Source organism: Littorina saxatilis, linkage group LG12, assembly GCF_037325665.1.
Source record: "Littorina saxatilis isolate snail1 linkage group LG12, US_GU_Lsax_2.0, whole genome shotgun sequence".
Lineage (NCBI taxonomy): Eukaryota > Metazoa > Mollusca > Gastropoda > Littorinimorpha > Littorinidae > Littorina > Littorina saxatilis.
Window position 1 is genome coordinate 59,290,718 of NC_090256.1, and position 21,710 is coordinate 59,312,427.

The window sequence follows — 21,710 nt, forward strand, 5'->3', positions numbered from 1 at the left end:
CTGCAGAAAAGACAGTTTTTCTCCAGCATTTCTGTTTTTCTGCAGAATAACTGAATAATGCCAAAATGCTGAAGAAAAAGTGTAAACAGTTTTTCTCCAGTAAAACAACATCTCCGTTTTACTGCAGCATTCTTGATTTCAATTTTACTGCAGTAAAACTGTTTTACTGCAGAAAAAAACGTTGCTCTCGCGAAAGATGACATTATGCAGAAATGCTGCAGAAAAGAACGGTTTTTCTCCAGCATTTCTGTTTTTCTGCAGAATAACTGAATAAAGTCATCATCCGCCAAGGATAGTTTAGCACGCCAACCCCTGGCTCTCACACAGTGATAAAGACTAGCAATTGATACAGGTGGGTTGATGGTGCAGCCACAGGACCCTCCTCCACTGAACCAGACCACAACAACATGGCCTTTTGTAACGGGCTCAATCCTGGGAGGATCCTGCAGATATCCTTAAAGTTACAGAATAGTGTGTGCTTCCTGTGGCCATGTCAATCGCGGCCAACAAATTCCTAGCAATTTACCCCACTTTATTCAGAATACAGGAGTACATCGTTCGCCCGACATTACAACATTTAAGATTGAGGCTTAAATGTCTTTATTGTACGTGCAATAACTATTTATTGCAGGCGGAATAAAAAATGTGATTGTCTTAGAGCACAAACAAATATCATGAGAATTATTGCTTGCACACTTAAGGGCAGGAGCTACCTTCAAATACATCGTTTTTCTCTTCAAGTCATTTGACCACAGCATTCATGAAACAGAACTGTTTGTGTTTAAATTCGGTGTGCTTTTGCTTCAATGTATTTAGAGTAATAGTATATATGATAACAAACAAAAAAGTGCTTTTAGTTTGACTTAGTAAAAATTATTAAATGAAAATTAAGCAAAGTATGGCGTTGAATCGAAACATGATAGCTCACGGATGACAAGATAACTTCAACACTATTCATCAGAATGATTTGAACTTTTGCAGAAATGTTTTAGACATGCTGATAAATGATTTTTTTTCTTTTTTTTTTTCTTTGTATTGCCAGGCACATCATTGTGGGGCTTTTAATCAATAACATGCATCCGTCTACAATGTATCATCATTCATCCATCAACATTTGTAATAAATATGTAAATGGCAAGTATACAAGACATATATATATATATATCTTTTATATATATATATGCTTTTCCTGTTTAACCTTTTCAAAATTAGATCTAACTTGTTCGCGTATCCATTTCTGGATCTGCAGGCTGGTATAGAGTTACCTCCCTTTAGGCTTTTTCAAATTTCCCTTGTTTTAACCTAATTTCTTGGTTAAAACTTGTCTAAATTTCTAAATTCTTTCTTAATAAATATCAATTCTACACTTTGGCCTTAAATCAAAGTGTTTCCCTTCACAGATATCCTCTTGGGGTTGTCAGATGAGGGTAGTCTCCCATGCCAACAGAAGCTACCATTCAGAGAATGGTTTGCTTCTTAGTTGGATACCATGGGTTGACAACTCTCGCCATCAGTACCACCTGACCACTGATGAGACACAATAGTGTCGAAACACGTGTCTGGTCTAGGTACAAATACAATGGTCCTCCTCAGGACTAAATTACCTTGCGATACGTCCCCCACAAAGGAACTTTGCTCTGTAAATCTCGGTCCCCCTTGAGGAGGTCTGATGCTCCCAATAGGCTGTCTGTGAAGGGATACTTATTTCTCTCTCTATCTCTGCTAAGAGATTTTAACAAATCTCGGAAGAAAGTCTCTGCTGACTTTCAATTGTTTCTTTCACTATTTCTGATGTTTTAAATATATATATATATATATATATATATACAACATTAGGACATGACAGACGGACATATAACATCCGTTCGCATACAAGTAAGGCCGGAACTCAGTTAGAATTTTGTTATGCACATTAAGTTTTGTGTTATTTATTTTAGTATTGATATATTTTTTCCATCACGGTAGACCATCTTTGTATCAATACATGTAACCTAGTTTTGCAAGTCGTTCATTTTTGCGCATTACATGGATTTAATGCACGCGCTTTAATTATTCATTTCGCGCGCACAGGTCAGTTTTGAGCCAAACAGCTTTCGATAGTATCTGAGTGTGTGTGTGTGTGTGTGTGTGTGTGTGTGTGTGTGTGTGTGTGTGTGTGTGTGTGTGTGTGTGTGTGTTTGTTTGAGTGTATAAGTCAGGCCCACCCCGGATCAGCTTACCTTTTACCAGTGTTGAACTGAGGCCAAATCAGTCGAGATGAAAAGCGATAAATACATGATTTTGACTTTATCTTTTACTATGATCCAGAAACATATTCTTATTCTTCTTCTTTCGTAGAGGACTGGGTTCTTGCGAACGTCTCAGAGTCTTGCGACTCTTATATTATATATATTTATGCCACTGGGCCAACTGTTGACGAAGAAAGTTAATTTGTGACATTTTACTTGCATTTGGTCGTGTTTTGTTGTATTAGTATGCATAAATGTGCACCATACTAAACTGTTTCGTAACAGGAACAAATTCAAAGTTTGCCGTGAACGAAAAGTGTGTATACATAGGTATGTGTGTTTGTTCTTGGATGCTTTCCGGTAAATAGCTATTTTGAAGACAGAAAAGTGTGCGCATGCGTGCAACCGTAACTAGAACTTCCGGTAGTCAGACACAACATTGGAAGTTGTGGGTGACTTTGAACTCCAAGTGGCTTTCCCCATTTGAAAGATGGCTCTGCTCATCAACAGAGCTATCGGTTCTATCCAGCCACATGCACGGCAACTTTTGCTTGTGCATGGCAGCCGTCTGCAAGCAGCAAATTTGCCATGCACGACACAGGTTGCGAAGCTAACCACAACACACGGACAGCCGGCGAAACGAAAGCACCCCGCTTGGCCGTACAAAACGCGACCTTACAATGAGTTTTACCAGTTCATGGATCATACTAGGAAACGTTTCGATGACAACACCAAAATCATTCTCATCGAGGGCAACATCGGTGTCGGAAAGTCGTGGTTTGGCAAGCAAATTGCAGATGAATTCGACATGAAGTTTATTCCCGATCTGAAGGATCAGGAGATTTTCATCACTGGGGACGGTTTCGATTTGAGAAATCTCAACGAACGACTGCCACCAAGAAGCGGGTTCTGTGATCTGGAGACGTTTTACGGCCAATCAGGACCACCGGCTTTGCTGAACACCTTCGGCCGCACGCTCCTTATGCTATACTATCACCACTACCTGTACTACGTTGAAGCACTGGAGCATGTCTTGAACACAGGTACGTGTGCACAACTGAAATACAAGGCAAGGCAAGTTTGTTTGTTTATAAAACTAGGATAACATGAACTTTTTTTTAAACACATTGCAAAAATTATACAAAAAATAATGTAATACTACCTGCTATTCAGACTTGGTCGTGTGACAGACGTTTTCTTCCACACGAGATTACGTTGATTGTCTAACTCAGCCTAACGGCTTCGTTAGACATCAGCTAATTGAGTGTGGAAGAAAACTCTGTCACACGACCAAGTCGGAATAGCATTTATGTCTCACAGCTTCAACAGAGGAGAGAACAAACACGTTTTGCATACTCAAGCTTGACAAACCTAAACACAGGAGCAGCCATTGTGGAGAGATCTACTTTTTGACGGAAGTCAACGAACAACTATGAATGACGTCTCGGTATATAATGACGTCACAGTCATCGTCACAGTCTGTATCTTTTGAAGCATCGCATTCTTCATGACGTCTTTCTGTGTCTGCATCCGCGAAATGTTTGTTCTTTTCGGGGTCTTTGTCATCTATGTTCAGAACTCTGTCCTTATAGTTTCAGACTAACAGGCCTCCTGAGCGAGCCATTTTCCAAGGGCAGCTAAACTCGCGTATGGAAACAGTACCATCGTCTGGGATGCTGTTTTCAGTATTCTCACTCTCAGCGTTGAAGAATTTGTAAAGAGAAGAAACGACAACAGCAGGAGAAATAAAAGTCGTGTGTGCATTTTGGGGCTTTTGGAGGGACGATTTCAAGTTTGAATCCGTTCTTGCACATGCTTCAAAGCGTGTTACATACAATCTTGCACACGTTTGCTTTAGTAGTGGCAAAGAAGGAAAGCGTGTGACATTGGGACATAACAGTTAACACAATGTAATTAATAACCAGAAATAAATCAAACTGGAATGATAACTTATTGATTATTATCACACATGTGTTAACAGGACAGTCATACATGCAGCTACAGGGAGGACGTCAGCCGGCTTTGTTTATCTCGTGTGTCACAAACTTAATACTGACTATTCCCCTCCCCTCCAAAGTGCTGCTGATCGAACTTTGGACCATGTATTCCCCCCTTCAGGGCCTAGCATTGTAAGCCGTTCAGCGTACTTTACGCCGAAATAACATCTCCAGTACGCGGAACTCGATTTGGTGTACGCCGAAATGCAAAAACCTGTTATTCCCAAACGGTAAACCCAAACAGTCCCAGCTTTCGTTTTGTGCGCCGTTCGGTTCAATTCTCAATCGGTTTGACAGTTTGCTTGAGCACGCACTTCCTCTGGCATCGCGCGAGCATGCTTTGTGCCGGTGTTTTGTGACTCTAGACTTGAAATAATGTCTCGAAGCGACATTGTGGTCAGCCATTCAGTGACAAAGAATCCAGGTATTCCTGGAAGTGGGAATGGCTGGATTTTGTTCCGAAGGCGGAAGGCAAGTCAGAAGAAGTAATGTGCCGATACAGACTATGGACTATGGCATAATTTAGTTGCTCAATCTTCTTTGGGGGGGTGGGGGGGGGGGTCATTTTAGGTAAAAAAATCTTCAAAATCCCCGCCTTAATAAGCTGAACTCACTTTTTCCAATGCTAGGCCCTGCCCCTTGGATTCTAATTTGTGATGAGAAATGGTATTTTGACTTTGAAATTAGCTTCAACGCAAAATATTTCTTTTCTTATTCAAGGGACGTAACCGCTCGGTGCATTTTCGAACAAATCGAATTTGGGGTAAAATCGATCAAATTACATCACAAATCTGTTTCAGTTGCAAGATCTTGACATGCTTTTCTCCCTCAAGATAATTGTACCGCTTGAAATTGGCGGATAAAAATATAGTCTAAAGTTAATTTTGGCTGACGCCTGGCTGACGTCCTCCCGATAGCTGCTTGTGACAGTCATCAGCTATAGTGCATGACGTGTTCAAACACAATGTTTGCGGGGGTAGCAAATTTGGACAGTTATTCCCAAGCAGAAACATCAGTGCTGGGTGCATATCAGTTATCACTATCACATCAGTGCTGTCAAACCATTTGCTGGCCATTTTGTGTTATACATGAATACTGTGCGTGTGTCCGTGTTACCTTCTTATCAAATCCAGGGATGTTGCCACAAATACATCCCTATAGCCAGTATAGGACAAATGTCCTGAGCTCTTCGGCATCAATAGGACAAATGTCCTGAGCTCTTCGGCATCAATAGGACATTTGACTGCTTTCAAACATTTTAATAGGACATTATAATTTTGTGCAAAACACAAAATCATGTGCACACACACATTATATATGCACCAAAATTGTGTGTGTATAATGTTTTATTACTTTTGTTTCAAACAGGACACAAACAAAAAAGAAACAAACTATAAAGCAACCAAAAACTTAAGCACTCGTACTTTGATTGGCACACAAACTGCATGATTTCCTGACAGAGCTTTTTCTTGACATATTCGACTAAACAGTTTGCCTATATATAGATGGTCTCTTTGCTGTCAAATTCTAACCAACTAGTACATGGTCAGCCATGAATAGCAAACCTTATTATAAGACCGTCAAGTCACGAAACTTTACTTTCCGTGATTGTGGAGGTTTCAGCGGCAACACTGTCATTGGTACTGTCATTTTCCAGAACGATGCTATTGCTAGCCGTGTTTTCCCATGTTCTTGGCCCTAATGTAGCTCACGATGCAGTTGAAACACCAAACGTGTTCAGCTTTTGTTGTTCTTTGGCAGGCTTTTTTTTCTTTTTTTCGGTGGCATAATTCAGTGCCGTGCGCTTCATCTCTAACTGAAAGTAAATTAAAGCAGACGCGAGCCTTGGTCAGTTGGAGTTGTCTCCTGTACTCCTAACTTTAGTGTGCTGTAGACGGGTGTACGCAAACGGGTCATACCGCAAACGGTTCGGAAAACGCAAGATCTGCACTGAACAACTTCAGTTCACATGTACGCGAGAGCGCTCAGTCTATTTTTATATTTAGTCAAGTTTTGACTAAATATTTTAACATCGAGGGGGAATCGAAACGAGGGTCGTGGTGTATGTGCGTCTGTCTGTCTGTCTGTGTGTGTGTGTAGAGCGATTCAGACTAAACTACTGGACCGATCTTTATGAAATTTGACATGAGAGTTCCTGGGTATGAAATCCCCGAACGTTTTTTTCATTTTTTTGATAAATGTCTTTGATGACGTCATATCCGGCTTTTCGTGAAAGTTGAGGCGGCACTGTCACGCCCTCATTTTTCAACCAAATTGGTTGAAATTTTGGTCAAGTACTCTTCGACGAAGCCCGGGGTTCGGTATTGCATTTCAGCTTGGTGGCTTAAAAATTAATTAATGACTTTGGTCATTAAAAATCGGAAAATTGTAAAAAAAAATAAAAATTTATAAAACGATCCAAATTTACGTTTATCTTATTCTCCATCATTTGCTGATTCCAAAAACATATAAATATGTTATATTCGGATTAAAAACAAGCTCTGAAAATTAAATATATAAAAATTATTATCAAAATTTTTTTTTCGAAATCAATTTAAAAACACTTTCATCTTATTCCTTGTCGGTTCCTGATTCCAAAAATATATAGATATGATATGTTTGGATTAAAAACACGCTCAGAAAGTTAAAACGAAGAGAGGTACAGAAAAGCGTGCTATCCTTCTCAGCGCAACGAATACCCCGCTCTTCTTGTCAATTCCACGTGCACTGCCTTTGCGGTGGAGTGACGATGCTACGAGTATACGGTCTTGCTGCGTTGCGTTGCGTTCAGTTTCATTCTGTGAGTTCGACAGCTACTTGACTAAATATTGTATTTTCGCCTTACGCGACTTGTTTAAGATTTCTATCATGAAAAGAAAATGATCAAATAACTCGCTGTCCGAAGGAACGGAGTTCTTATCGGACAATGACTGTGCTCAGTTGAAAACGATAGGACATCTGACCGCCATGCGGCAATGTGAATCGGACATTTGATCCGTTTAATCGGTCTATGTCCGATGTCCGACGCCTAACGACATCCCTGCAAATCCACATGGCATGCTCCTGATCAAGATCAGTAGAATTAGAAGTAATATCACAGTCTAATCTAGTATCATCTGTTTCAAGACTCTTGAGTTTGCGATGTGTCACCTATGTAGGTCTCTGTCATGATGATTCCTTTCTTACTCTGTGTTTTGCACATTTTACCAGACAAAGAGTTCCCATTTCACTGGTGATGTAAAGTAGAGTAGAGCCAACTACAGACTAGTTTTAATTATTGGTTCATGCTGTATCAATTGTGGATAATTCTATATATTTGTATGACTATGAGTTTAGTCTTATAGTAATTAGAATTTTGAGATAAATTTGCAAGAAACTTTAAGTTGAAAGTCATAATGTTTCTATTTTGCAGGTCAGGGCGTTGTCATGGAGAGGGGAGTCTTCTCACATATGGTGTTCCACAATGTCCTTCGCAGAATGGGCTATCTCTCTGCAAATGGTATGTTGAACTCAAGACACACTGTTGGTGTATTGTTAGAGGATTCAAATATGTGTGACACTGACACTGAAATAATGATGAGATGAACAGAAAATGAACTCAGCTGAGTTGTTGTTATTTCTTCAATCATGTAATGACTGCTTAGATCAACACTAAAGTTATAAAAAATACAAATTTAAGATTGTTCCGCTTGTTAAAAAAATACTATTTCTCGAGCTAGGGCATCATCTGTGTACACAAATTGTGAGATTCTTCTTCTGCCATTTAGGCAGCCATATGCCGCTTTCGGGGGGAAATTGTGAAATTGAATGAAAAAATGGCGTGTTTTATTTTCAGCCCTGAAGTACCTGAACTTTGTGTATGACAACACAGTGTGTGAGATGTGGCGACCCCACCTAGTCGTCTACGTGGATGCCCCGCTTGACTTTACACGCACCATGATCAACAAGCGCAATATTGTGAGTAATACATGTACCACAAAAATCCTGACAGAGTTATTTCTGCACATTGATTTGTGGTTGCTTGCTATGGAAAGGTGAATTATATGGGGGAAAACCCTTGTCAGGGATCCTTTGGGATGGTTGTGGGGAGGTGGTCTTTATCGTGAGGTGGTCCTCTGGGCAGGTTTGACTGTATGTTAGACTAGGGTAACTTGACCTAAAACTGGGATTGTCTGTAGGGGCTCACATCCACATCGAACATACACGGATATTTTTTCCAAATGTCCTATACAGTTTTCATGGAAGAGGACATATATATGTCCTATTGTTTTTGTCAAAAAATGGTCATTGTCCTATTATGCTTTTATTTGATCCGGACATTGTCAGTACTTTCCAATTTACAGTAGTTTGATTTGCTATTTTATCGATGTTTTGCAAAGCGATGTGTCTCTCCAAGCAGACGAAACTTGAGGAGACTTTATGCGCTTTTTATAGAGAAGAGCTTCCAAGGGTCGCAACTCTGAATTCTCCGAGCCGGTTGACAGTTGCCTCCCTTCGCGTTTTTTTCCCGAAAAAGCAATATGCCGTTAAAACGAATATTGGTGCCAGAAAAAAATGTCCTATTGATTTATTTTTGTTTAGGACAAATGTCCTATCACTTTTGCATTATCCAGGACATTTGTCCTATGTCACCTCTCATGGATGTGAGCCCCTGTTGTCAGGTAGTTTTTGTTTTGCTTTTTTTTCTGTCTTTTGATCTTTGGATGCCTGGACTGAGGTTCTTGACGATGGCGGGAGTGTGGACATCATTTACACTGATTTCATGAAAGCGTTCGACTCGGTGCCTCACAAACGTCTGCTGTCAAAAGTTGCGGCCCACGGAATCCAAGGAAAGGTCCTAAGATGGGTGGAGTCATTCCTCACGGACAGAACCCAGTGCGTAGTAGTCAACGGAGCATCCTCACAGCAAGCTAAAGTTACTAGCGGCGTGCCGCAAGGCAGTGTTTGCGGGCCTCTACTCTTCGTCATCTACATCAACGACCTGCCGGAGGTGTGTTCCTGTCCTGTCCGCCTATTCGCCGACGATACGAAGGTCTACACTCGCAGCGACACAGAGGGGGGGCCAGAGGCACTACAGCATGACCTGGACAGTCTACAACAGTGGTCGGACAACTGGCTGCTCCGCTTCCACCCAGATAAGTGCCACACCTTGAAGCTCGGCAACAAGAAGTCCGAGGCAAAGTACTTTATGAAGGGGAAGAGGGGAGGAGTGGATGTCAACATTGAGCTACAGGAGAGTGAAGTGGAGAAAGACTTGGGTGTGCACGTCGACAACAGACTGAGCTTCAAAGAACACGTCAGCATAGTCTCTGGAAAGGCCAACCAGATCGTGGGCGTCATCTGGAGAACTTTTGACTACCTGACGGAGGAAATGTTCATCCAACTATACAAGAGTCTGGTCCGACCCAAGCTGGAATACGGGCACTCAGTGTGGCAGCCACACAACAAGACGCTATGTGCTGAAGTGGAGAACGTGCAACGCAGAGCGACCAAACTCATTCCAGGTCTGAAAGACGAGCCCTACTGTGAGAGGCTGAAAGCTCTGAAACTTCCAAGCCTGGAACACCGTCGCCTGCGGGGCGACATGATAGACACCTTCAAGTATGTGCACGGCATGTACGAAGCGGACAGACCCCACTTTGAGCCCATCAGCAGTAGAGACACTAGAGGCCACTCTCTGAAACTCGGCAAAGACCACTGTAGACTGAACGTACGAAGCAATTACTTCTCCCAGCGAGTAGTGAACACCTGGAACAGTTTGCCTGAAGAGGCAGTAACAGCGCCATCAGTCAACAGCTTTAAGACCAGGATAGACAATTTCTGGCGCCACAGTACTTCTATGTACAACCCTACCTGCCTAGTCTAGATTGTAAAATAGCCCGCCACGCATGCTACAGTCTAGTAATAGGACCTATGTAAAGGCTACACAGCCTACCACATAGTAAACTTCAAGTTCAAGTTCAAGTATGATATCTATATAAGGGAGGTTAGTTTTCACAAGTTCGATAGACAATGCTTTCTGCTGAAGAAGTGTAGCTGTTCTTACTTTAAATCAATAGCTGAACTGTTCTTTATTTTCAAAGTTTTGTTTTATGCTGCTGAAGCGTTTCCTGCAGGCTTGTGAAATAACGGCTCTGCTTTAAAGCTGTTCTCTGTAAATGCATGTATATATAAGAGAGAGAGAGAGAGAGAGAGAGAGAGAGAGAGAGAGAGAGAGAGAGAGAGAGAGAGAGAGAGAGAGAGAGAGAGAGAGAGAGAGAGAGAGAGAGAGAGAGAGAGAGAGAGAGAGAGAGAGAGAGAGAGAGAGAGAGAGAGAGAGAGAGAGAGAGAGAGAGAGAGAGAGAGAGAGAGAGAGAGAGAGAGAGAGAGAGAGAGAGAGAGAGAGAGAGAGAGAGAGAGAGAGAGAGAGAGAGAGAGAGAGAGAGAGAGAGAGAGAGAGAGAGAGAGAGAGAGAGAGAGAGAGAGAGAGAGAGAGAGAGAGAGAGAGAGAGAGAGAGAGAGAGAGAGAGAGAGAGAGAGAATCAGAATCAGAATCAGAATCAGAATGTTTATTTGCGAAAACTCATATTGTTTATAGCAAAGGGGTGCTGGGGGGTTGGGTAATCGAACGATCCACGAACATCAGTGTACACATTGGTTTCAGTCTGTTACACAAAAACAATGCATCGTGATTCGGTCCGAAGCATCCAACTTGTAATCCAAGTCGGGAAATAACTTTTCCGTTTCGAACAACACGGTATTGTTCCATATCGATCGCGGTTTGTCACAAACACACATGAATTATGTGTGCCCTGTAGTCAAGTTAGCGACAACAGTCAGTCTGGCATGGCACGGAGGTAGCACTGTACAAGTGTAGACACGACATGAAGGTCAGTAGTGAGATGGTCGATTTCTTCTCCGAAGACGTTGCGGTCGACTTGGGGCAGCCGCCGGACACACGGGGGCGTTTCCTCCTCTTCTTGGAATGACGTTGTCTGTGCTGTTTCGCAGTCGTATGTCAGGACGTAGTCGTCTCCCCTTGCAATCAGCGTCTTCTTTCCACCTTTTCTTTCGCACACTACTTTTGTGAGAGTGCGGTTCCTCTTTCTGTTTAACAGTTTCTCTTTAAGTCGCACGTTCTTTGAGCAGTGTGAGGCTAAGTCGTAGACATCATCTGGTTCAAACTCACGGTCCGTTGCTGCCAGTTCAGCTATAGTGGTTTCGTCGTCTGCTGTCTGTGACGTCACAGCACGACACACCCCAGGGTTGACATTCTCGCACGTGGTTGAGCTTGCAGTGTCACAGTGGGCAGGAGCGTGAGTGACACTGGTTTGCACATCCTGCACGTGCTGGGTAGAAGAAGCACGGCTATTGTTGACAAGGGCCTCTACCGATGACGTTGTGTTCTGTTCCGCTTCAGCTGCTTTGCGTTGCACGAAGCTCTTTCTTCTTGTTTCATCACGCTTTACTTGTGACCTGCTTTTCTTCCTGTAGTGAGCTATGCTGGCTTGGTCTGATGGCGGCCCAGCAAACCTCAGCACAACTGTTGTACTGTCACCTTCCCCCTGGATTTTCCAAGAAGATAGCCCAACTTCGTCAACTAAGTTGATCAGGAACTGTTCCAGGCGATGTGGCAGTCCCGTTTGTGACATTTTCGGTCGGCAATAGTAGCTTAGGAAAAGATACTTATCAAATTTTGCGGAGCTCCGAAATTTGCGTCCTTCTCCGGTGGTAAGGGCAGAGAGAGAGAGAGAGAAAGAGAGAGAGAGAGAGAGAGAGAGAGAGAGAGAGAGAGAGAGAGAGAGAGAGAGAGAGAGAGAGAGAGAGAGAGAGAGAGAGAGAGAGAGAGAGAGAGAGAGAGAGAGAGAGAGAGAGAGAGAGAGAGAGAGAGAGAGAGAGAGAGAGAGAGAGAGAGAGAGAGATATTGCTTTCATGCAAAGTCTTTATATTTACTTCCTTTAATGTGAAAGAGATTCTCTTGTTCAAATAGATGTTTTTTTGAAATAACTGTCAGAATTTTCAAGCGTTTGTGGAAGAGTTGCACCCGCTTTAGTGCACCGCGAGCAATATAAGTATCTGGTTACAATAACACATGGTCAACCAGTTAAAACCAGCGACCGCAGTAAATAACGGACTCCTATGGGTATGACCCCATTTCTTTCGAAAATATACACAATCGGAGTTAAGATTTGTTGTGGCAACGATCGCTGGGTTTGTGTGATAGCCGACAATGTGTTATGCCTGAGGTCATGAGGGTTTTACTTGAGGTCACGATCACAGGCAACACGCAAGCTCAGCAATCACTGCATGCAGGCTGTCTGAATCGTGGCTCTCATGTGCACATTTTCAAAAGAATAAGGCATCAAATGGAGCATATACACTGTGTAATATACACATCTTAGTCAGTTATTTTGCTGTGATTGCTGGTTTGAACTAGTTGACTATATGTTATTGTAACGGGATATTATTGCTCACGGTACACTAAAGCGGAGTGCAACTCTCCCACAGCGCTTGGAGTTATTTCCGAACATTGTCTGTTGCCGTACTGTGTGTTATGGAAAGGAGTGCGGATCTTGATTCCTTCTGCAATGTTACTGTTTTCATTGTGAACATTTCTTTTGCTCTTCATTGTGACGAAATGTTGTGCATGTTTCAGGCTTGGGAGAGCAAGAGCCCCGTCATCCAAGATGACTTTCTCACCTTGATGGACAAGGTCTACAAAGAGAAATACCTGCCTTACATGAGGTGAGCATAGGTCAGGTGCAAACTTTGTTAGAGCGGCATGTCTTTTTTGCATCAGTCATATTTTTGCCATAACTGAATGAGATAGAAACTGATGCTGATGTCTGTTCTCTTACTTGTGTTAAAAATAGTCTTTTTGGGCCAAACAAAACAAACTTGTAGTGTAGCGTCTGATCTCTCACCTGTGCTAAAAAATAGTTATGGGTAAAAATTATAACTGCTACAGTGGAATCCCCCTTTTAAGACCCCCCAATTTAAGACTTCTCCCTTTTTAAGACCTTGATTTTTCAGATCTTCTGTTCATAATGTCTTTAAATTTACCCTCATTTTAGACTCCCTCCTTTTAAAGACCCGATTTTCCCAGATTTTTGGAGGTCTTAAAAGGGGGGTTCAACTGTAGTAATAGTGTAGTCCTGGATGAAAGACAAATAAAAATACATCACCTTTGTTACCTGAAGACCGTGCAAGAACAGGTCAAGTCTGAGCTATACTTCACTGTTGTTTGTATCCCCTACTAAAGCGTGTGGATGGAATGTGGTGTGAGAGAATTGGTTATGGATGCTACTGTATATGAGTTCAACAAGAGGTGTCTTGGTAGCTGCATCAGTATTCTTTGATTGAGCTGTACCAGTTGTGTGCAACAAGTTGCTTCTTTAATTTTCAGTCTGTAGATCATCACTTCTGAAATGCATGGTCAAGCACAATCAAAAATCTCATTGCTTAAAGGCATAGAAAGCTGATGAATATACACGCTAATTGCTTTACCCAGAGCTGGAGACAGACTAAATTAAGTTCCCTGCAAAATATTGTGGTCTAGGAGCCCTTAAATGTTGAGATATTTGAATTTTTATTTTGATCTAGATGGTCCTATTTATAGATTTGGCAACACATGTAACGTTGATGCAAGGGAGCTAATCCCGCGGCTTTGTTGACATCCTCACTTTTTCAGAGGCTAGAACAAGCTGTAATGCATGTATTATGGTCCGCGCATGGTGACATATCGTCATTATATGGTCTTATGGTGCGTTTGACATCGATTGTGGGCAAACTACACTTTGTAAACACGGGAGTGCGTTAGTATGCCTTTAAACTAGACAGCCATTAAACTTACGTATGTGGGTATTGTCCTAGGTGGCGCCATGTGTTTTGCTCCTAGAATGAGCAGAGACTTTCAGTGATTTGTAGCATCTTGTTGTTTGAAAGTTACGGTATTTTGTGTGTACGTTATTTTGTGTGGTTGTTGTGTGCTTTGGATCGCTCTTCAATTTTGGGCATGTTTTGTTTTACAGCAAGTACAGTGAGGTGGTCAGCTATGACATCACGGATCTTCCAGACTGGGAAATAGTAAGTACTGGCATTTCAGTCATTCAGTGAGCTTTTCTTGGCCTACTAATTCAAATACAATAGAACTTCTTGTACTAAGGATTTAGCCAACTGCTTTTGCATTTGACCATGTGCATATTTACTTCCAGTGCTCTGGAATGAAGCTTTACATGCTTTTGGTGTACGTGGTGTGTGAAAGATCAAACAAGTCGCGTAAGGTGAAATTACTACATTTAGTCAAGCTGTGGAACTCACAGAATGAAACTGAACGCACTGCATTTTTTCACAATGACCGTAGTCCGCCGCTCGTGCAAAAGGCAGTGAAATTGACGAGCCTGTTTAGCGCGGTAGTGATTGCGCTGTGCTGCATAGCACGCTTTTCTGTACCTCTCTTCGTTTTAACTTTCTGAGCGTGTTTTTAATCCAAACATATATCTGTATGTTTTTGGAATCAAGAACCAACAAGGAATAAGATGAAATTGTTTTTAAATCGATTTCAGAAATTTTATTTTAATCATTCTTTTTATATTTTTAATTTTCAGAGCTTGTTTTTAATCCGAATATAACATATTTATATGTTTTTGGAATCAGAAAATGATGAAGAATAAGATGAACGTAATTTTGGATCGTTTTATAAAAAAATAATTTTAAATTCCAAATTTCAGATTTTTAATGACCAAACTCATTAATTAATTTGTAAGCCTCCAAGCTGAAATGCAATACCAAAGTCCGGCCTTCGTCATAGATTGCTTGGCCAAAATTTCAATCAATTTTATTGAAAAATGAGGGTGTGACAGTGCCGCCTCAACTTTTACAAAAAGCCGGATATGACGTCATCAAAGACATTTATTCAAAAAATGTCTGGGGATATCATACCCAGAAACTCTCATGTAAAATTTCATAAAGATCGGTCCAGTAGTTTACTCTGAATCGCTCTACACACACACACACACACACACACACACACACACATATACACCATGACCCTCGTCTCGATTCCCCCTCTATGTTAAAACATTTAGTCAAACTTGACTAATTGTAACAAGTCGCGTAAGGCGAAAATACAATATTTAGTCAAGTAGCTGTCGAACTCACAGAATGAAACTGAACGCAACGCAACGCAGCAAGACCGTAATATACTCGTAGCATCGTCACTCCACCGCCCGTGGCAAAGGCAGTGCACGTGGAATTGACAAGAAGAGCGGGGTATTCGTTGCGCTGAGAAGGATAGCACGCTTTTCTGTACCTCTCTTCGTTTTAACTTTCTGAGCGTGTTTATAATCCAAACATATCATATCTATATATTTTTGGAATCAGGAACCGACAAGGAATAAGATGAAAGTGTTTTTAAATTGATTTCGAAAAAAAAATTTTGATAATAATTTTTATATATTTAATTTTCAGAGCTTGTTTTTAATCCGAATATAACATATTTATATGTTTTTGGAATCAGCAAATGATGGAGAATAAGATAAACGTAAATTTGGATCGTTTTATACATTTTTATTTTTTTTTTACAATTTTCAGATTTTTAATGACCAAAGTCATTAATTAATTTTTAAGCCACCAAGCTGAAATGCAATACCGAACCCCGGGCTTCGTCGAAGAGTACTTGACCAAAATTTCAACCAATTTGGTTGAAAAATGAGGGCGTGACAGTGCCGCCTCAACTTTCACGAAAAGCCGGATATGACGTCATCAAAGACATTTATCAAAAAAATGAAAAAAACGTTCGGGGATTTCATACCCAGGAACTCTCATGTCAAATTTCATAAAGATCGGTCCAGTAGTTTAGTCTGAATCGCTCTACACACACACACACACGCACGCACGCACACACACACACACATACACCACGACCCTCGTCTCGATTCCCCCTCTATGTTAAAACATTTACTCAAACTTGACTAATTGTAATAAAAATGGAATCACTTAATCAGTGAAGTTGTAGACGGGCATTTGCTTTTTTACATTTAGTCAAGTTTTGATTTTAAACTCTGACAGTAAACATGTATACCAAGGCTGCTACAAGTTTCACCGCCATCTTTGTTTTGTTAATGAGTGATAAGAGGAGCGTGTTTACTGTGTACGAGAAAAAGTGTCATTTTGTTTCTCATACTAAACTTATGTTTGTCCAGATCGTTGAAGAACTAGAAGGGCTTGACCTTGACAATCCACCTTTCGACAACGAGGACAAGTTCAAGCACTGGCAGTCAGAGTTTGAAGATGACTACAACCTCATGCGCATGAAGTGAGTTCTTCTTAGCGCTTAATTTTGTTCTTTTCTTAGTTTTTTGTGTGGTCTTTTCACATTGATTTAGTCAATGTTGACTAAATGTTTTAACATAGACCAGGAATCTCTTCTCTGATTTTAAGTTTGTAATATGAATATTTTTTTCTTGGGAAACAACAATAGTAGTCATGCTTTTGAGTTCACACGCCCGGGATATACTACCAGAGAAATGTTAAGTTTGCACAGGCCTGTTTCTCGTGGGGGTAAGGGCGTCTCATGTCTCATAATTATGGAAAAACTGTACTACAACAAAGGTGATTTGCAGCCTGGCCAAGAAGTGGCAGGTCAACAACCTGTTCACCATGGGCGTACCGTGGGATGCACCAGAAATGCTCGTCCACCCCGATGATGATGAAGTCTTCAGGCAACTGGTGAAGGAGGTAGGAGATTAAGCCATGTGTTTTTCTCTCTGTTTGTGTGTGTGTGTGTGTGGCACGTGAAAGTTGTCATCAGTTTGAGAAAATGTATGAGGTAAAAAGAAAAGAAAATAAACTCAATTTAAAACCGTGGGGCGTAAAGTATTACCAAGAGTGGTTACCTCCCTTAGTGCAAACAGCCATACCTGGGCCCTCTATTTCACTGCAATCATAGTTCATAAAACTTGTTCTGCACAGCTGACTTTTTCAACAGAAAAAGGCCGTAATGAAAAGACTCAGGCAGACAAGCCCTAAACAAAGTTCTAACTGGGCTGATAGAGCCCCAGATGCAGATGTGCAAGAGGACTCAAAGCAGCATTGTTGCTGTTAATGTGCACTGAATCACCTGTCATTGGTTTTTCGTTTGTGATTTTGTTTTGTTGGGGGGGGGGGGGGGGGATATCTTTTAAGTCCTTACTGTTCGTTTGGTACTTTAAAAAAATAATTGTATGTGTGTGATTTTGAGATAATGTGTTTTTAACTAATTCTTTCTTTTTTTCTAGCACCCAGAGGTGAAATACCAAAAGGGCTACAACCCAGAGAAAAACAACGTGTTACTCAAGTGGTGAAATGTGTGTTTCTAGCTACAGACATTCAGCTTCTTGCATCAGTGCATACTTTTTTTTAAGGCAGTTTTGTGAACATTTGCAATGGCACTGTGATGTCTTGCTACATCTGGGAACTAGCTCAGATAGTATTGTTGTTCTGATCTTCTGCTTAGATGGATCATATTTGGATGAGTAAATGAAAGGAGTCAAACATGCTTCACAAGTTATACACCTGCTATTAAAGAGAAAAAAGTGAAGTCCTTTTATACTTCTAGTAACAGTTGTTTTGTGTTAGTGTGTCAGCATCCTGGTCTAACTTTGCTTTCAAGTACCATGCAAGTATTTCTTTGTAAATGTAATCGTTTTGAAAAAAATGATGAATTTTTTTGTCTTTACGTTTCTCCAGCTGTGTCTGTGAAATGATGCAGTCCTAAAACAAACGATTTCAAGTCCGATTTCATCAGTGTACATGTAATATAAATTTGCCTGATTGGAAGAGACAGATAAAGTAAACAAAAAAAATGATAACTTGTTTGTCAGCTTCACCTGTGTTATTGTACTTGTGAATTGGTGAATTGGACTTTCAGAGTTGAATAAAAAGTGCATGATAAATTAAAAAAAACTAAGCTTGTGCATTAACATGCCTTTGTGTGAGAGAGAGAGAGAGAGAAATGAAATGTGTGTGCCCAATGCATTTGAGTGTGTTTTTGAGAGTGTTAAAGTAGAGATGGACGTCGTCACAGAATTTTGGCGTAACTCGATTCTTGGGGATTTTGATGTTTAAGTGCTTTAGACTAGGTTAATCATTGTTCTTGAGAAATATTGTCTTAAATACGATGGACAATACGTAGAGGTTACATGCCGAGTCTCAGTGATTATTAAAAATAATGGTCGAAGTTAGCGGATCATGAAAAATGCGAGCTTCAGCGAGCTTTTTCATGACCGCGAACTGAGACCATTATTTTTAATAATCACTGAGACGAGGTGTGTAACCTCTTTATTCCTCCTTTCTTCAGTTATTCAAAGAAAACAGGAGTTTTTGTGCGAAAGTTTGATCGAATCCGAATCACGCAACCAGTCAACCTGCGCAGGCGATCGATTAATGCGCGGTTGTATAGTTCCGTGCAAATCATTCCATTCTGTTAACACTTCTTGTCAGTTTCCCTGTTTTTGACTAAAATAAAGTACACAGATATGCTGTTATTCTGCTATGGCGGTAAAGGCAGATATTGTGTGTTCTGTTTATGTTTCAGTATTATCTTAGGATAATGTTCTTTCGTCAAATGGGACTAGCAGACGAACTTTTGCACCCGTGTTCCAACGTTAATTACTGTATGAAGTTCAGTTTTCTGGGGAAACTAGTGTATGAAACCGCTTTATGTTGTTTAAATTGATGAGATGTGTGCATTTGGTTGCGTGTGATCTGTTTATAAAATGAAATATTGTTGAAAACTGACCGTCGGATTGCAGTCAGTGTTGTCGAAGATACTGCGTTAAAAGAAGGGGAACTACTCTTGTCGCTAGAGTATGAGTTACTTGCCTTGGGAATTCGCTTGTGATGAACGGTTTGTGCACGGCAGATCTAGATTCAGAAAACAACCGAACTCATGGATTTTATATGGAGATTCATGTGTTCAGGCCTGTAGTTGTTAATTTAAATGCGGTATGTTTGTATTGTTTGCTCCAGAGATGTATACTTCGTACGTATAGAGCGTTCGGAACTTTTCAGTCGCAAAAGTAGTACCGAAACAGAACAGCTTCTCAACCCATTGCACTATCGAGGATTCAGGCTGTTGCTGGCTCGTTATTTGTTTGGTTGCTGGGTCATTATCGAAAAATAACTAGCTCTACAAGTTTACAGAGGTAAAGAAGCAGAGGGGGGAATAAATGATTAAACATTCTTTAATCTTTCTGTCCGTACCAGGTTCACATATGAAAAATATTTCATTATAAACATAATCAGTTTTGGTCTTCTTCTGAAAAGCTGTCTAAAATGAGTTGCACCAAAATTCCGTGACGACTTCGAGATGTAGTTCTCTTTATTTCACCACAGACATGTCCCCTGAGAACACAAAGTAGCTTAACTGGCTCCACATTTGTCAAAAGCTGGTTTTCCACCAGATGTGTTTTAATAGAAAGCACAATCATTTTTCTTTGCAGCAAAAGACAGGAGAGTCCCTTCTAAACTATTTTTACACATTTAAAAAAACGCACCTTTTCATTTAAATTGCATTTTTATTCACAATGTAGACATTATTAGAAAGCTTATTCATCTCAACAGGTTTCAGGGGCGGAGTAGGGGGGTGGTTACAGGGGTTCCGGAACCCCCCTCCCCCCCTCGGCTGTAAAAAAAAAAAATAAAAAAATAAAATTCTGTCTGTGAATTTTGTTGTTTCTGGCTGTAAAGCCGGGCCGGGGAAATAGGTAATTGTTTGATCAATATCATTTTTGTACAGTTTTAACTGCCAATCCTATGCGACATGTCTTCCTTCTAACCATACTATATGATGTCGGGAGCAGATATTAGTGAAGATAAATTGCCATTTTTTAATACTAACTTTAAAAGAAATAATGAGTGGCTGCTGACACATGTTGATCATGTTTAAAATCAAGGATAAGCCACAAATTGTTTATAAAAATAACTAAAATTCTTCAGCTTCAGGGGGGCTTCGCCCCCCAGACCTCCCAACGGGGCGTTGCCCCTGGATCCCAGGTTGTAACCCCCCCCTTCGGGCTTAACTGCTCCGCCCCTGGGTTTGTAGCAGTTAATATTATGTAAATGCTGTACAGTAATAGGTTTAGATCTGCTGTGAAATGTTAGAGTGAATGTAACCCAGTGAAGACAATATGCTACGCTCCCTATCCAGGTTTCCCAATTGCTTCGTCAATTTTCGTTCGTTGAGGTAGACTGTCGATTATGATTTTAGCACATTTTTGATTCAAACTTTTGAATGTATTGGATTGAAATGTGATCGGTAAATATAAAAACAGCACCTTTAGTTCCTTAATAAGTTTGAAAACAAAGACTTTTTGTTCAAATCTGCTTTGCTCACTATCATGTCCATCAACACAGCTGCGAGAAGACAGATAAACACAGGGAAAGTATTTTTTTACCATCCCAATCCCGACATCTGAATGACTAAATGAAAATGAATGGTTCAATCTTCAAATTTGACTACAGCACATTTCCAGCACCAAATATTCAAAAGCAAATCTAGACGTAGCTGTCAGTGGTCACTTGGTAGAATTGCAAATCCTCCTTTTACAGAGTTTGTACGCTTTGCTTTCTTGCTCAGTTAAATGGAGCGAAGTTAACTTAATTCCAAAAGTTCGAAAGGCCTGAGGGAAGTTAACTATTTTTTCTCAATTTTTCTATATTTAATTTTTGTCCTCCGATATGCATCACTTATGACACCACATGACATTACTTATAAAAGGCATGGAAGGATCAGTCAGCACCCCCCGCGGGTTAGGGGGAAGAATTTACCCGATGGTCCCCAGCATGTCATAAGAGGCGACTAACGGATTCTGTTTCTCCTTTTACCCTTGTTAAGTGTTTCTTGTATAGAATATAGTCAATTTTTGTAAAGATTTTAGTCAAGCAGTATGTAAGAAATGTTAAGTCCTTTGTACTGGAAACTTGCATTCTCCCAGTAAGGTAATATATAATATTGTACAACGTTGCAAGCCCCTGGAGCAAATTTTTGATTAGTGCTTTTGTGAACAAGAAACAATTGACAAGTGGCTCTATCCCATCTCCCCCCTTTCCCCGTCGCGATATAACCTTCGTGGTTGAAAACGACGTTAAACACCAAATAAAGACAGAAAGAAAAGATCAGTCAGCAAACTACCCTTTCTCACTTTTTGCTTACACGTGTAATATTTGATACCGAGAAGCTCTTATAATGCTGATGCTTTTTGACTCACCTGTAATTAGTGAATCTTCGTAATGAGCAGCGTCCGTCCATATAGCTGTTGTAAATGCTATACTTAGGATTAAAGACCCTCAAGAATGTTCTTTGTCATGTGAAACTCTATCTGTGTGTCTGGCTGTGCTAAGTTTGGATAACTTCATATGCATTCATTTGAGTTTTGGGTGGTTGGGTGAGTTTGTAGACTTGGTTTCACTGGTTATAAAAATTATAAAACAAGTCGCGTGAGGCGAAATTACTACATGTATTTAG

General features: G+C 40.6%; 1 protein-coding gene and 1 long non-coding RNA gene across 2 annotated transcripts in view; both read left to right on the forward strand.

Annotated features, from left to right (window-relative positions):
* The first annotated feature begins 2,639 nt into the window (after positions 1 to 2,639).
* LOC138982397 (NADH dehydrogenase [ubiquinone] 1 alpha subcomplex subunit 10, mitochondrial-like) lies at positions 2,640 to 18,954 on the forward strand. The gene is made up of 8 exons (XM_070355668.1): positions 2,640 to 3,271; positions 7,638 to 7,724; positions 8,061 to 8,182; positions 12,861 to 12,949; positions 14,236 to 14,290; positions 16,408 to 16,520; positions 16,828 to 16,942; positions 17,482 to 18,954. The coding sequence occupies exons 1-8, from the start codon at positions 2,719 to 2,721 to the stop codon at positions 17,545 to 17,547; spliced, it is 1,200 nt and encodes a 399-aa protein (XP_070211769.1). The 5' UTR covers positions 2,640 to 2,718; the 3' UTR covers positions 17,548 to 18,954.
* An 897-nt stretch (positions 18,955 to 19,851) lies between these two features.
* The window catches only part of LOC138982398 (uncharacterized), an 85,036-nt gene continuing 83,177 nt past the window's right edge, over positions 19,852 to 21,710 (forward strand). The window contains exon 1 of the long non-coding RNA XR_011460860.1: positions 19,852 to 21,184. This is a non-coding gene — a long non-coding RNA (uncharacterized lncRNA). The remainder of the gene's footprint in view (positions 21,185 to 21,710) is intronic.